Source organism: Antechinus flavipes, chromosome 1, assembly GCF_016432865.1.
Source record: "Antechinus flavipes isolate AdamAnt ecotype Samford, QLD, Australia chromosome 1, AdamAnt_v2, whole genome shotgun sequence".
Lineage (NCBI taxonomy): Eukaryota > Metazoa > Chordata > Mammalia > Dasyuromorphia > Dasyuridae > Antechinus > Antechinus flavipes.
This window is the reverse complement of record NC_067398.1, coordinates 707,831,609-707,848,605: the sequence shown is the minus strand read 5'-3', so window position 1 is coordinate 707,848,605 and position 16,997 is coordinate 707,831,609. Positions and strand designations below refer to the sequence as shown.

The following is a 16,997-nucleotide window of genomic DNA, read 5'->3' as shown; positions in this document are numbered from 1 at the left end:
GGGGGCTAATAGAAGGGAGGGAAGTTTGGGAGAGGTAAAAGTCAGAAGCAGAACACTTTTGAGAAGGGGCAGAGTGAAAGGAGAGAGAATAGAATAAATGAGGCAAGGGATAGGATGGAAGGAAATACACTTAGTAATAATAACTGTGAAAAAGATATTGAAACAAATTTCTCTGATAAAGGCCTCGTTTCTCAAACGTAGAGAAAACGGAGTCAAATTCATAGAAATAAGAACCATTCCCCAATTGATAAATGGTCAAAGGCTATCAATAGGCAGTTTTCAGGCAAAGTAATCAAAGCTATCTATAATTATATAAAATGACCTAAATCATTATTGATGAGAAAAAAAATGCAGATTAAGACAAATCTGAGCAACTACCACACACCTGTCAGATTGGCTAATATGACAGAAAAGAAAAATGACAACTATTGGAGGAGATGTGGGAAAATTAAAATCCTAATGTCCTATGGGTGAAGTTGTATGCTGATTCAACCGTTCTGGAGAACAATTTACAACTATACCCAAAAGTCGATAAAAACTTACATATCCTTTGATTAAGCAATACCACTACTAGGTTTGAATGCCAAAATAAAAAGGGAAAGGACCTATGTATACGTACAAAAATTTTATAGCATGTCTTAGTGGTGACAAAAAATTGGAAATTGGGGGGATGTCTGTCACTTGAGGAATGAGTAAACAAGTTGTTGGATATGATTGTGATGGAATAATACTGTGCTTTAAGACATGATGAGCAAGATGCTCTCAGAAAAATCTGAAAAGACTTCCACGAACTCATGCAAAATGAAATGAGTAGAGGCAGGAGAATCTTGTACACAGTAACAGCAATATTGTATGATGCTCTCTTATGGATAACAACTATTGTCAGCAATACAGTGATCCAAGACAGTTCTGTAGGACCTATAGTGAAAGGTGTTGTCCATCTCCAAAGAAAGATCACATAGAGCCTGGATGCAGATTAAAGATATTTTTTCTTTACTTTCTTTATTTTTCTTGTTTTTTTTTTCCCCACAAAATGACTTAGAAATATGTTTTGCATGTATAGCCTACATCAAATTGTTTACCTTCTCGGGGAGGGAGCGAGAGAAGAGAAGGAGAGAATTTGGAACTCAAAATTTTTTCAAATTGGAACTCATAATTTGAAAAAAAAGTTAAAATTTGTTTTACATATAATTGGGAAAAATAAATTATTAAATAAGGAAGAAATAATTATATTCCCAGAATCCACATCTCTCAAATCTTTTTAATTGTTACACAGATTTGAACTTAGGAAGCTGAGTCTTCCTGACTTCAGATCCAATGCTCTTAACTATTTTACCACCTGCTACCTCTGCCTGGTGGGGTATATAAATGCTTATTCCCTCATCTTTCCCCCTGTTGTCTCTTCCCAGGGGACTATGGGCTAGACTTTATGAGGAGATACAGCAAGTGGGAACAGACTGTCCTCTTCTCTTTCACCCTTCCCTGCACCAATCTGCTTCTGGCACAAGCCTTCCTATTTAGGGCTCTGGAACTCTTGCAATCCCAGCAGATACTGTCCCCTTGAGAGGAGCCTTTCCTATCCTCTGAACAAATACCTAGCTAGGCTGGGTCCTAGCTTCACCCTTGACTCTGTGGCCATTGAACAGTTCTCTCTGCTTATGTGCCTCAGTTTAGCCGGCATTCTGTGTTAGGGGAGAACTTGGAGCAACAAGATAGAGAAGGGCCGGTGGATGCACTAAATGAGTTTATATTATGTATATTGTCCTGTGTTTTCCCCTATCACCCAAGCTGACCCAGTGGGGATTTCCACAGCCAGGCTTAGAGGTTTTGCTCTCAGTAGTCTGGGATGTGTTTGGTATTTAGTGCTGACCCACTTTTTACAATAGTAATAAGAAAACAAGTAAAAAAAATCCCATTTCTCTGTTTTCTTTTTTTCTTCCTTTTTTCTTTCTTTATTCTTTCTTTGGTTGGTGGATAGTACCCTTTATAGCAATAGGCTGTCTCTCTTTTGGCCCCTTCCTTCGGCTCTTTTCTAGAGCCTTCTATAACCTATGCTTGTATAACTCAGACCTTAATAATCAATTTCCAGGATCTCATTACTTGTGACATCAGAGATGAGAAACTGAGTAATATAGGTCATGGTTTTATTTGTTTGTTGTTTTCGTATCCCTAGCATCCAGCATAGAATCTAGCACAAAGATTACTTGCTGAATTGAACAGAATTCTATAATTTAAGATTGCTTCCAACCAGAACATTAAATATTCTGAAGATTTCTCTCAGCTCAAACATCCTACGAGTTAAGGCCTGATGGCAGCTCTGATATTTTCTGTTTCAGGATCCTTCCTAGCTCTGACATTCTATATTCTGATTTCCTTCCAGCTCTAATATTCCATTTTCTAGGTCTGATAGATACTCTATAAGATCTCTCAACAAAATGTCGCAATTATAACTTATTCAGCTATTCTAGAGAGCAATTTGGAACTATGCCCAAAGAACTCTAAACCATGTGTACCCTTTGATTCAGCAATATTAGCTCTATATCCTAAAGAGATTTTTTTTAAAGGGAGAAAGAACCTACACGTACAATAAATATTTATAGCAGTTCTTTTTATGGTGGCAAAGCACTGGAAATTGAGGGAATGTCCATGAATTGGGGAATGGCTGAGCAACTTGTAGAATAAGAATGTAATGGAATACTATTGTTCTATAAGAAACTAAAAAAGAAATTAAAAAGAAATTAAATTATAAGAAATTAAAAAAAAAGAAATAAAATGATGAGCAGGTAGATTTCAGAAAAACCTGGAACTTACACAAACTGATGCAAAGGGAAGCAAGCAGAACCAAGAGAACACCATACACAGTAATAGCAACATTTTGGGATAATCCACTATGAGCGTCAACTTCTCAGTCACGCGATGATCCAAGACAATTCCAAGGAACCATGATGGAAAATGCGATCCACATCCAGAGAAAGAACTGTGGAGTCTGAATGCACTTTTTAAATTTGTTTTTTTGTGGCTTTCCCCTTTTGTTCTGTTTCTTCTTTCACAACATGACTAATGTGGAAATATGTTTCCATGCTTGCATATGTATAACCTATATCAGATTGCTTGCCATCTTGGGGAGAGGGGAAGGAGAGAAAGGGAGGGAAAAACTTTGGAGCTCAAAATCTTATAACAATGAATGTTGAAAATCATCTTTTACTGGTAATTGGAAAAAAATAAAATACTAACAAAAGATAACTATACTTGAATATTATTAATACAGTAGGTACTTTTAAGAATTTTTATTTTCATGTATGAGTGAATATAAAAAGATCTTTTTAAACAAGTTTCCATCTTGTCTCGCTCTTGCACAACTTCTAAAAAGATTCTGGGTCAGATTTTCATTCTGATTAGCTAAAATCAAGAACCTGACCCTATTTTTTTATCTGATTCCTCCTTTCTATGAGATAGGGGGAAATATCTTCACCGCTCTGCAGCGCTGGGGTGTAACCTTTTGGTCAAATAGGGTTCTTTCTCTCTGCTTCATCATTGGGGTCTTCAGAAGGCCCGGACCGGGCAAGGGTCTCCCCTCTCTCCACCAGCAGTGGTTCTGCTTGAACATGAAGCCCGGCTGATGGGCCGTGCAAGGGGTTTCCAACCCCCAGAGGTCTTTGCCACGGCCCCACCCGGTGCCCTCGTCTCGCTTCCCTCCCAAGCCCTGCTCAGCTGTGCCACAAAGGGTCTGATAAACAAGGAGGGGGTGGGAGGGGGCCGTCACATGGCCTTAACCACAGGCTTGCTTCCTCCTTCTGCACAGTGCCGGAGAGCGAGACCCAGGCAGCGCGGGCCCTCTTCCCTCTGCCTCCGGGTGGGATGTCTCCCCAGTAGTGAGGCCGTCGGTGAGCAGCCTTTCCTGGCCAGTCTCCCCCTCCGCAGCCTGCTGAAGCCGGTAAGCCGGGCCGGGGGTGGGGAGGGGAAGCGCTGCAGGGGGCCATCCCCCAGCTCAGCCAACCTCAGCAGCTGGGCTGGGTCCCCAAGGACCGGGTGACCCTGCACAGAGAGCAGGTCCCTTTCCCTTCTCTGCTGAATATGCAGATTGAGCTCAGTGGCAGGGGCCGGACCCTGTCCCTTGTCTCCAGAGACACAATTTGAGCAGGAGGCAGGGAGAGCTAATGGGCAGAACACTAGACTGGGCAAGGGAAGCCCACTTGCAACCTGCCGTGGTAGAGGTCTACTGCTTTATGCGTCTACGGTGAGTGGAGCCTCCAAACCAGGGAAAGCGGAGCTCCTGATCTCCCCGACGAGCCTTGGAAGCCCCTGGATTTCTCAGTGTCCTGGACAAAAAGCTAGAACTACAGACTGCAGAGAAGACCCCATTTGGCCAGGGGAGTAACCTGTACCAGTAGAATTGCCTTCACGCACGACCTCCCGGCCTCCTCCACCCAGGCTGGTGGGACCCGGTGGTCTGGAGTCCGCTCCTTCCTGGCTGAGGGACCTCAGAAACCCCTTCTCCCCTTTGTAAATCTCCCATCTCCTGCTCCCTCGGGGAAACGGAGGCTTGGCCCAGACCAAGTGTCCTTTACTTTTGTGACTTCTCTGACCGACCCATCCCCTAAAAGGCACCTTTGTCCACCCTGTGGTTGCCTAGGGAGCCTTCTCAGAATTATTTTTAAATGCATAAAACAAAATGGCAAAGGAAACCGATTCTAGGGAAATAAAGGTGGATTTTTTTCCCATCAAAATTCATGGGACCCTTAATAAGAACCCCGTTTTAGAGGACCTCCCCTCTGCCTCCATCTGGGATAGTTTCTTATGGCCCAACCCAACTGGGTTCAGTGAACTCTGAACTCTTGGGTCCAGTGAGCGGAGCGGGCGACGCCCTCTGCCCCCTCCCTGTGGGTAGATTCCCTTTCTGCTTCTTGGAACTCGGGCCCTGCCCGTCCTTGGGAGCTTCTCCTGGGGCCCGGCTTCCTGGGAAGGAGGGGAGAGCTGCTCCCCTCGGTGCCCCCGGAGATACCACGGGGGGGCCCCACCCACCCAAGGGCTCCTTTCCGGGCTTGCCCTCCGCCACCAGCCTCCCTCTGTGCCCTGGATGCTTGGCTGCAGGCCAGCCGATCGGGGCTCATTGAAACCCACAGACACCGGAAGGGGTTGTGCTGCCTGGCTGATCCGACTGCTAGAAAGCCTCTAGTTTTCAGTCTGCTGGTGGGGGGGATGCTCCCAGACCCCCCGGGGCGGGTCTCATCTCCATCTCAGTGTCTCTAGCACCTAGAGTCGGGGCCTGTCATCCAGCTGCCGTGGCTGAGAAAATAGGGCTCGGGTTTGCAGTGGGTCCCCCAGTCCTAGGAGGATGAATCCGATTATGATGTAGTGGACCGCGGCCGTCTCACCCGGGGCCTTGCACGTTATACACTCATGGGAAGAACCGAGTTCAAGTCTGGCTTCAGATATCTGGGCAAGTTCCTTTACCTCTGTTTACCTCGGTTTCCTCATCTATAAAATGGGGCTAATAAGAGCTCCTACTTCCCAAGGTTGCTGTGAGAATCATAAATAATATCGGTAACTTATCTTGCAAACCTTAAAATACTCTGTAAAAGCTTGTTATTTATAGTAGGCCCGTGTTGTAGCCAAAGCCTACTTTATCCTCTGCTTTCAGCACCAGGGTCCAGGAGGCAGGTTGTGAAGATTAGGAAGTTAGATTAGCCGGTGATTTCAGGAAGTGGCGTCCCCAGCCTCTTTCTACAAGTTCAATGGAAACAACTCTGAAAATAACCGTTAGGAGACGTGGGTACAATCTCGGTTCTTGTACCTTATGGTTGGGTGACTTTCATCTCTCACAGCCTCAGTTTCTACATCTATAAAATAGGTATAATGATCTTTTCACTCCTTACCCAAAAAGGCTGTTGGAAGGAAAATATCTTGTCACCCTTAAAAACCTGGATGAAGGTGAATCATTAGAATGGCTTTTTCCAATGGTCTGTCCCTGGGCCTGATTGAAACAGGAAGGACCCGGGTTAGGCAACCATAGGATGGACAAAAGTGTCCTTAATCAATGGATCCAGTCAGGCAGCCAGTTAAACAAAAAAGCATTTATTCTGGCTCTGACTCTGACATCTGCTAGGATGCCCTGTCCTCAAGGAGTTTCTCCTAATGGAGGAGATATAAAGATATATTTATATAGAGACTATATTAAATTATTTTATTATTAATTTATTGTAATAAATTAATATAATATAAAATAATAGACTAAATAATAAATTAATGTAATATAAAATAATGTATTAATTATAAAAGATATAAAATAAAAAATATATAAAATATAATAAATAATCATTAATAAATATATAATATATTAATATGTAAAATATATTTTTATATAGAGATCTAAAAGACACATGCAAATTGAATGCAAGATTATTTAGGAGGGGGAGGCACTAGTAACTGGGAGAGGGGATATGCTCTCGGTATCATAGATTTAGAACTAGTCCACTCATCCAATTCAGCTTTTCCGTTTTACAGATGATGAGACTGAGTTGCTTCCTAGAGGATCCCAGGGACAAGGATGATGGGGGTGGCAGGTCGGGAGCTCCAATAAACCTTTTTCTCTTGTTTCCTGTTTCTGGCCATGCTCTCCTTTGCCCATGTGCTTCCCTATAAGGCCCAGATTGTATCTGGGGAGTTAGCATCAGGCAGTAAAAAGAGCGCTGGATTTGGAGTCATACTTCGAATCCTAACTCTGTCAGTTACTCTTCTGATACTTTGGGGAGAAGGCACTTCCCATCTCTAGACCTCAGTTTCCTTATGTAGGAAATGAGAGAAATGAAGAGCTGGATGGGATGGTTTCTGCAGGTTATCCGCAGAGACTTGTCCGAGTGTCCACCTCTTCTGGTCCCTCTCCTTGGTACTTTATATATCGCCCGTTCTTTCTGTCCCGATCAGGCCCAGGGACAGAACATTAGAAAAAGCCATCCTAATGTTTACCTTCATCCAGATTTTTAAGGGTGACAAAATATTTTCCTTTCAACAGCCTTTTTGGGTAAAGAGTGAAACGGTGACTATTCCTATTTTATAGCTGTAGAAACTGAGGCTGTGAGAGATTAGTCACCCACCTGTGGTACACAACCAGAAGGTACAAGAGCACCCACGTCTCCTAACTGTTATTTTCAGGGTTCTTTCCATGACACTGAACTTGTAGAAAGAGTCTGGGGACTCCATTTCCTGAAATCACAAGCTGATCTAGCTCCCCAACCTATACAACCTCTCATGGATCTGGGTGTTGAGAGCAGAGAATAAAGTAGGCTTTGGGATATTGTTAGGCCATACCTCTTCTTCCCATCTTGGGCCCTCGATACATCCTCCCTCCCCTTTTTCATTTGTGCAATTAGACTTGGGAAAATTAAGTTTAAAAGGAAAACTTTAAACCTTGAGCTCCGACTCCCCTTCACATACCATTGGGATGCAATGAAGGATAGGAAAAAACCAGTCTCCAGGTGCTCGCCTCTCTGATTTCAGCCCTGTCCAAAAACGACCCTGGGAACAGAATCATTGTCAAGGACAATCTCTTGTCCTGCCCTTATGGCCTTGTTATAGCCCCTATCTATCCAAGAATGGTCCTACTCCCTGTCTGACGGGGCCTGAGCCACAATCTCCAAGCTGAAAATACCAAGTTAACTCCTCTCTCCCTGCCCTCTCTTTGAAGTCAAGATACCAACAGCTGCAAAACTAATGCACTCTGGAGCCTAGATTTTGCTTGCTAAAAACCAAATATACACAGTGTGCCTCAGTTGTTCTGGACCGAATGCTTTGGAATTATATTCCCATTTTGGTCAGCTAGCTTGAACTCTCCACATTAAAGATTAAAATCTATCTCTACTCTCCTCGGTTTCTCTGGTATTATATATATATATATGGCACGGCCCTACTATAAAATAATAAACTAACCCTTACAGAGTGTTTTAAAGTTTGCAAGGTTAGTTACAGATATTATTTATGATTCTCATAGCAAGCTTGGGAGGACAGTGCTCTTATTATCCCCATTTTATAGATGAGGAAACCGAGTTAAACAGAGGTCAAAAAAAAAAAAAAAAAAAAAAAACTTGCCCAGAGTCATGCTGCTACTAAAATCTGAAGCCAAATTTGAACTCAGTTCTTTCTGACTCCAGATCTAGTACACTATCCAATGGGCCACCCAGCTAGTTATATGCCCTTTCTGTTTCTTTAATAAGGAAAACTGATATCTAAAGCTGCTCCTAAATCTAATGTTCTGTGACATCTGTGTTTCCTATTGTAACATTTTATATTTAATACTGTAATGTTCCATGTACTAGATTACTTTCTAGCTCTGAATTCTCTCAACTTCTATGTCTGAAATTGTAGCATTCTCTGCTCCAAGTTCTAGCTTTCTATGTTCTAAGGGCCTTCCCATTTCTGATAGTCTTTGTTCTGAATTCTCTCCTAACAAGTCATTTTATACATATTTGTTAAGTACCTGCTATATGCCAGGCTCTAATTCATTTCAGTTATGCCAAATTCCTTGTGACCCCATTTGAAGTTTTATTTTCTTGGGTTCCATCTCCTTTTCCAGATCATTTTATGTATGAGAAAACTGAGGTAAACAGGATTAAATGACTCTCTGAGGGTCACACAGCTAATAAGTATTTGAGGGAAGCTTTGAATTCTTCCTAAGTGCAGACTGGGGGCACTATCCACTGTGTCACCTGGTTGCCTGGTAAGTACTTAGGGATACAAAGAAAAAGTAAAAGACAGTCTAATGGAACTCACAGTTTGATGCAGGAGATAACATACACACAACTATATACAAACAGCGCATAGATAGTACAAATTGGAGACAATTTCCAGAGGAAAAGCACTGGAATGATGGAAAAGACCAGTAAATGCTTCCTGTAGTAAGTGGAGTTAAAGCTTTGAAGGAAGCCAGGAGTGCTAGGAGGCAGAGAGGAGGAAGGAGAACATTCTAAGCCTGGGGACAATCAGAGAAAATGCTCCAAGATAGAGAGTCTTGTTTGAGGAACAGAAAGGAACCCATCATTGTGTGCGGTGTCAGTGAATCTCCTAAAAACTTAGGGGAGTAAGGTGTAAGCAGAGGAGAAAGCCAAATGCTAAGCAGGATTTTCTATTTGATTCTGGAGATGACTGGGAGCTATTGCAGGTGATTAAGCAGAGGACCGACTTGGACAAAATTATGTTTTATGAAAATTAATCTGACATGAGAGTGGAGTATGGATTGGAGAGGGGATAGACTTGAGAAAGATAGGATCCCCACTCACCAGGAACTATCACAAAGGTCCAGGTGTGAAATGATGAGGGCCTGTATCAGGATAGGGAAAGTGAATGAGGAGAGAAGGGAGTGTATTTGATAGATGCTGGAAATCAAGATGCTGTCAAAGTGAAATTGATGAGAAATGTCACAAAGGTGAATGGACAAGAGATGCTGTAGAGGTGAAATTGATGAGAGATGTTGCTAAAGTGAAATGAACAAAGGTGAATTAATTAGAAATGTTGCAAAGGTGAAAGGGACAAGAGATGATGTAGAGGTGAAATTGATGAGAAATGTTGCAAAGGTGAAATGGACAAGAGATCCTATAGAGGTGAAATTGATGAGAGATGTTGCAAAGGTGAAATGGACAAGATGTGGCAGGAGTGAAATTGACCAGAGGTGTTGCAAAGGTGAAATGGATGAGAAATGCTGTAGAAGTGAAATTAACCAGAGGTTTTATGAGGGCGAGATGCAGGAGAGCTGCTTCAGAGGTGAAATCTACAGGCCTTGGGCAGAGCGTGGTTATGGGCAGGTGAGAGATACAGAGCATTGATGATGATACCCTAGGTATCTCAGTCGGTTGAGAGACTGGTAGTATGACATTGTTCTAGAAAATAATAGAGAAGTTGAGAAGAAAGAAGCCTTTGGGTAGAAAGATAATGAGTTCGGTTTTGAACATGTTGAGTTTAAGATGCCTATGGGATGTCCAGTTTGGATGTCCAATAAGCAGTTGAATATATGAGGTTGGAGGTGAGGAGAGAGGTTAGGGTTGGATACATGAATCTGAAAAACATGGGAATAGATAGGATAATTGAATCCTCCAAGATCACCAAATGAAATAAGACAGAGGGAAAAGAGGAGAGTATCCAGCTTAGAGTTAGTGGCCATTTCCTTCAAAGATTGCAAAAGAGTGATCAGAGAAGTAGGAGGGAATCCAAGATTCAGTAGTAACCAGGAAACCTAAAAGAGAAAAAATGACAGCATCAAAGACTGTAGAGAAAACTACAAGATTAAGGAAGAAGGAAGATTAAGAAAAAGTCGTTCCATTTGGCAGTTAAGATATCACTGGTAATTTTGGAGATGGCAGTTTCTGTTGCATGATGAGTTAATTAAAAAGTTTAAAAAAATAAAGGAAGTGAAGGCATAAATTGTAGACCACCTTCTCAAGAAGGTTAGCCACAAAGGGGAGATAAGATAGTTGAGTTGGTTGTATGGAAAATGACTCAGATATACTATGTTTCAGAGCCACTATCTCTATCAATGATTATCTTGACCTTGATAGCTCCCTCTCAGAACAGAGCTTTCTGTCCATCTCCTTAAGTTGCTCTCTGGGGAAATGAAGTATTCCCCCAGGAAATTGTGGGTACCAGATTGTCCCCATATATCAGGATGAATGCCCCTGAGTATATGTATGTGGTGGGGGGGAGAGAAGGGGAGTGGAAATGGAGAATCCATCCCATTTCCAAGCCTTCAGTCTTCTCCCAGGCTTTCCATCCACCTCTCTTCAAGTCAGAAGGGTAATCTCACGGGAGATGCTCAACTTCGATGAAGATGACATTACACCTCCATAGAAACTGAGTGTTCTAGTACCTTATGACATCCTCCAGTTTCCGGAGAGTGGTTTTGAACTCAGTCTTCCTGTAACTGGCCCCTGGCTCCACCCTAGGCCTGATTTTTGGCCGACTCATTCTTCCTCTGAAACAATCCCTCTGTGCCTCTGCTGCCATGGAGACATTTTGTTAGGGTGAGGTCCCCCTGGACCTAATTCTTTTCTTCTGCAAGGCCAGGGAGAGCAGATCTGGGGAGCCAACGTGGCTTGTGCCCAAGACTGGAGAGACTTATAGAAGCATAGGTCTGGGATGGGAAGGGCCTCCAGATTCCTGTCTAGCTTATCCTCCTTTTTTTATAGAGAAGAAAACCGAGGACCAGAGAGGGAAAATAGTTTCTCAAGGTCACACAGGAAGCAGTTGGCAGAACTGAAATTCAAACCCAGGCCCTTGAGTGTTCCAGTAAGACTGGAACTAGAGAGAAGCAAACAGGAAGAAACTTGTTTGTTTTCTGAGAGGTTCCTTTCTAGGGCCTTCTAGAATCTTGTCTTGCCACCCCAATAGTAATAGTCATCCCACTGTAATGGAATCAAGACTGACTTTGGAGTCCAAAGATCTGAATTCAAATTTAGATGCTTCCACTTATCATTTGTGTGGATCCAGACACGTTGTTTCATCTCCCTAAACCCCAGGCTCCTCACATGTAAAATGAGAGGAACTGGTGTCCCTCTCTCCCAATGACCTCTGAAGCCCCCCTTCCCTCTAGATTTGCGATCCTAAGTCACATGAATGGAGCCTTAAAGGAAATTCGGGGTTCTGTTAGGCAAAAAGAAAGATGGAATACATCCAAGAGTGGACAAAAGTGTGCTTCATGAATCACAGTATATTAGGACCGAGATGGTGCTTTTAAGATTTGCAAAACAATTTTCTTATAGCAACCTCACGATCTGCATGTTGTTCAGTCATTTTTTCAGATGTGTCAAATTCTTCGTGATTCAGTTTGGGGTTTTCTTGACAAAGATACTGGAGTGGTTTGCCATTTCCTTCTCTAGGTCGTTTTACAGATGAGGACATTGAAGCAAATGGGGTAAAGTGACTTGTCCAGGGCCACACAGCCAGTAAATAACTGAGGGCTGATTTGAACTCAGGAAGGTTAGAGAAATGTAAATTGCTTACTTCAGGTCTACACTTAATCTACTGTACCAACTGTATATAACCTGCACATATTTAATTATTTAGATGTGTTGTCTTCTTTATTAGAATAAGCATTCCTTGAGGAAAGGGACTCTTGTTTTTGCCTTTCTTTATATTCCTGGAGGTGAGTTTATTACAGTACCTGGCATACTTTATATGTATGAATATGTATTTATTTACATATACATATATATTTATACATATTTATATGTATACATGCCATAATTACTGGCACATAATTAGTATTTAATAAGTTTTTATTGACTGACCACGATTTCTCCAGGTAAAACATCTTTGTTCTGTTAATTTTTTAAAAAATTAATATTATTACTTAGAAAATCCTAGAGAATCAACTAAAAACAGCTTCAGCAAAGTTTCAGGATTTAAAATAAATACACATAAATCATAGGCGTTTCTATATATTACCCACAAAATCCAGCAGCAAGAGATAGAAAGAGAAATTCCATTTAAAAAACTGTAGATAATATAAAATATTTGGGGGTATACTTGCCAAGACTAAGTCAGCAACCATATGAACACGATTACAAAACATTTTTCACACAAATAAAGTCAGATCTAAACAATTGGAAGAATAACAAGGGCTCATGGATAGGCTGAGATAAAATAATAAAAATGACAATTCTACCCATAATCTACTTATTCAGTGCCATACCAATCAAACTGCCAAGAAATTGCTTTATCCTATATCAAGATAAGATCAAAATGGGTTCATGATTTAGACATACTGAGTGATTCTATAAGCAAATTAGAAGAACAAGGGATGATCTATCTCTCAGATCTGTGGAGAAGGAAAGAATTTATGGCCAAAGAAGAACTAGAGAACATTATGAAATACAACATAGATAATTTTGATTGTATTAAATTAAAAAAAAATGTGTACAAACAAAACCAATGCAGACAAGATTAGAAGGGAAGTAGAAAATGGGAAATTTTTTTTTTATATCCAAGGGTTCTGATAAAGGCTTCATTTCTAAAATATAAAGAGAATTGACTCAAATTTATAAGAAAACAAGCTATTCTTCAACTGGTAGAATGGTCAAAGGATAAAAACAGACAATTTTCAGATGAAGTTTAAACTATTTTAAGTCATATGAAAAAAAAGCTCTAAATTACTATTGATCAGAGAAATGCAAATTAAGACAACTCTGAAGTACCACTACCTCTCAGATTGGCTAAGATGACAGGAAAAGATAATGATTAAATATTGGACAGAATGTGGAAGAATATGTTGTTGGTGGAGTTGTGAAGTGATCCAATCATTCTGGAGAGCAATTTGGAACTATGCCTAAAGGACTATCAAATCCTTTAATTAGGCAGCATCTCTACTGGACCTTTATCCCAAAAACATAAAAAAGGGAAAATAACTCTCTTTAAAGGATTTGCTATTCAGAATAAAATTAATAAAGAGTTTTGTGAAGCTATAAATCAGTTAAGGGAGGATGTCCTTGAAATAGGACAAAAAGTGGAAATATTGAGGATTAGACAAAGATTGGTGTGCGATTACAGATTTGCTAGTTTCTGTATGAATAATAAAGAATACAATGAGTCAGAGATTGTATCGTCCCATTTCCGGGGAATGGGACAAAATGAGAAATCATCTTAATGGATTATGAGGAAATTCAAATGTTACATTGGATATTGAAGATCTTCCAAAGATTGCTAATATGTTAGATAAAGAATCACATGAAAATCTAAAACTTGAGCAGACTGCCCAAACAATTGCTGATTGAATTAAGAGAGCACAAGGAACAGTCAGTGCCATTGGGCATGAAATTATACTCATAGCATTTGCTGTATCTGTGGACCTACTCTAGTAAGCTTATTTCTGACTCTAGTTTAAAGAATTACAGAGAATGTCCACGGCAGATCAGACTTCAAGACTTGAGAGCATCTCAATAAACAAAAAAGGGGAGATATAGAGAACTCCCAGGAAGCTAGATGTTCCCCTCTTCATAAGATTAATCAAAGGTGCATTTAAGTTTGAAATCATGAGCACAGTTACTGGGGCATTGTGAACTTTACATAAGATTGAATCTCCAGAAACTAATAACATGCTTCAGGAAGTGAGATCATAGAAAATAGAAATCAGCATTAGTCACAGAACAATGCCTTTCATAGTAACATGTGGTTTTAAGATATATAAACAATATGATTTCTCTTAATAAATGCCTCTGTTGAATTATCAGTAACACCATCTCCTGATTTCAACCAACACTAGACCATTTGTGTTGTACTGGTCACACAGACCACCTGTGGGTGGAGAGATCCCGGGTGGAGACGAGGCCCGAAGTGGGCTCCTCTGCCAGAGCAGAACCGGCGGTTCCCCTTTCCGTGGCTCCCGGAGTCATCCCCGCCGTGGTCCCACATCCCACGGGTCACACACTGTACAAAAATGTTTGTGGCAGCCCTTTTTTAACTCAAGTATTAAGACTTTACATATTTACCTATATTAAATATTATTTAGGACACATGCTCTGTTCACTTTTTTCTTTTTCTTCTGTTTTTTCTCTCATGGTTTTTTCCCTTTTATTCTGATTTTTCTCAGATATGATTCCATGAAGAAATGTATATTTTTAAAAATTACATGCATAGTCAGAAAAAAGTAAAACAATTGAAAATATATCATTTAGCCAAATGGCAACATAGAGGACAGAGTGTGGGGCCTGGAGCCAGGAAGACCCCAGTCCAAAAATGGCCTCAGATACTCCAAGCAAGTCACGTCACACTGTTTGCCTCAGTTTCCTCATCTGTAAAATGAGCTAAAGAAAGAAATGACAAATCATTTCAGTGTCTTTGTAAAAAAAAAACCCCAAATGGGGTTATGAAGGATTGGACATGACTGAAATGACGGAACAAGAAAAAATATCATTATTCCCCCTCCCCCATATCCCATATCAATCAAACTTGTCTCCTCACTGTCTCCCCAAAAAGTTATTTCTTGGATTAAGCTGAGATCTGTTTTTCTGCAACTTTCTCTCATTTTTCCTGGTCCCACCTTCCATGGCCAATTACAATAAACCCCTTCCTCTTCCACATGTGGCCCTTCACATAGCCCAAGAGTGTTAATCTCTACCTCCAGCTCTTCACCCTCTTGGGTTCCTAGGACAGGAATAGGTGTAAGTCAGGGCTTAGAGTTATTGTGACCGATGTTCAAATCCAGCCTCACAGACGTATTAGCAGTATGACTTTGGGCAAGTCATCTCTCTCATTCTCAGTTCCTTTATCTGTAAAATGGGAATAGTCACTGCACCTGTTTCCTTGCGGGTCAGGAGGAAATGAGATGATAGTGCAAAGTTCTTTGTAAACCTTAAAACACTATGCAAATGTTAACTGCCCTTCTGATTTCATAGAATTAGAGGCGGACAGCCCTTGGACTCAGCTTGCCTGCCCTCCCCTGACACTTGGGATCCCTGAGCAGAGCCACTGAGTCAGCGCAGTCCCTAGTCTGAGCCTCCGCGTCCCTGACCCTTATCTCCCTTGTCTTCCAGGGGTCATGTCCATGACCACTTTCTTCTTCCTGCTGACCCTACGGCTTCATGGGTCCGGGCAGCCCATCGGGGCCGAAGCGTGGGAGGCCAGAGAGCCCTTGGCCGACCGAGTCAAGAGGGACTTAGAAGACGAGGATGATGACGACTACGAACCTTACAACACGCCCCCAGCGGAGCTGATGGAAAATGACACTTTGCCCGCGTCGCCCCCGGGCACGGTGGGAGCAGGGCTGCCGGGGGCGGCCACGGACCGGCCCGGGAGTGAACCCGTGGGACGTGGGGCCACGGCGGGGATGACTCCGGGAGCCACGGCGGGGATGACAACGGGAGCCACGGCGGGGATGACAACGGGAGCCACGGCGGGGATGACTCCGGGAGCCACGGCGGGGATGACTCCGGGAGCCACGGAAAGGGGAACCGCCGGTTCTGCTCTGGCAGAGGAGCCCACTTCGGGCCTCGTCTCCACCCGGGATCTCTCCACCCACAGGGCGGTCACCGCTGCGCCCGAAACCTTGGCCCCCACCACGGAGGAGGCGACTTCCCCAGTCCAGAGCTCAGGGCAGCCGGGCGCTTACAACTCCACCGGAGGGGCCGCGGCCACGGAGTCAGCGGCTGTGTCCCGCATGGGGAGCGCGGCCACGGCCACCTCGGCTCCGGGCACGGACACGCCGAGGACAGCGGGCGCCTCCGGGGGGCGGCTGCTCACAGACTCTGCCTCCACCATCCTCCCGGCAGAGCTCCAGCCTAACGGCAGCAGCCCGGCCTCGGCCCTGAACGCCTCCGGCCTTTCCACCCCCAGTCTCCCCCCGACCTCCCCGCCCGGGGCGCGCGTGGCCCCTGCGGCGGTCACCGGGTGGGTGGGCCCCTCCCCCAGCTCCGCCCCCGAGGCCGCGACCACCACGGCCCAGCTGTTCCTGTCCGGCCACATCCCGGTGCGGCAGTGCCTGCTGGCCGTGCTCATCCTGGCCCTCGTGGCCACGGTCTTCCTGGTCTGCACCGTGGTCCTGGCCATCCGCCTCTCCAAGAAGGGCCACACGTACCCCGTGCGGGATTACTCCCCCACCGAGATGGTCTGCATCTCCTCCCTGATGGTCGACGGGGACCCCGCGGCCAACGGCGGCCCGGCCGGAGCCAAGAGCGAGCTCCTGAAGCCCGGACCGGACTCCGGGGAGGACGGGGACGAGCTGACCCTTCACAGCTTCCTCCCGTGACCCCCGGCCCACCCGGCCTCCGGGCAGCCTCCGGGCGTGCCCTGGGAGGGACCGGACCGGGACAGACGCACGTGGGAATGACGAGGCCCTGAATCCGGGGAGGCTGAGAGGCAGCTACGGGGAGAGTCCGCTTGAAGCTTGAAAAGCTGGAGGCCCAGAGCCCGAGGCAGATTCTGGCTGGGCACTTCAGCGTCTTCTCCGGCTACAGCCTTCGTTTCCTCATCTGGAAAAAGAGAGGAGTCAGATTAGAAAACCTGAAAGGTTACTTCCACCT

General features: G+C 43.6%; 1 protein-coding gene across 1 annotated transcript; it reads left to right on the top strand.

Moving 5' to 3' along the window:
• The first annotated feature begins 3,813 nt into the window (after positions 1–3,813).
• Positions 3,814–16,725, top strand: SELPLG (selectin P ligand). Its single transcript, XM_051972973.1, has 2 exons — positions 3,814–3,934; positions 15,513–16,725. The coding sequence occupies exon 2, from the start codon at positions 15,518–15,520 to the stop codon at positions 16,721–16,723; it is 1,206 nt and encodes a 401-aa protein (XP_051828933.1). The 5' UTR covers positions 3,814–3,934; positions 15,513–15,517; the 3' UTR covers positions 16,724–16,725.
• Positions 16,726–16,997: the final 272 nt, after the last annotated feature.

Coding starts and splice junctions, on each gene's coding strand:
- SELPLG (XM_051972973.1), top strand. CDS start 15,518: ATGTCCATGACCACTTTCTTCTTCCTGCTGACCCTACGGCTTCATGGG.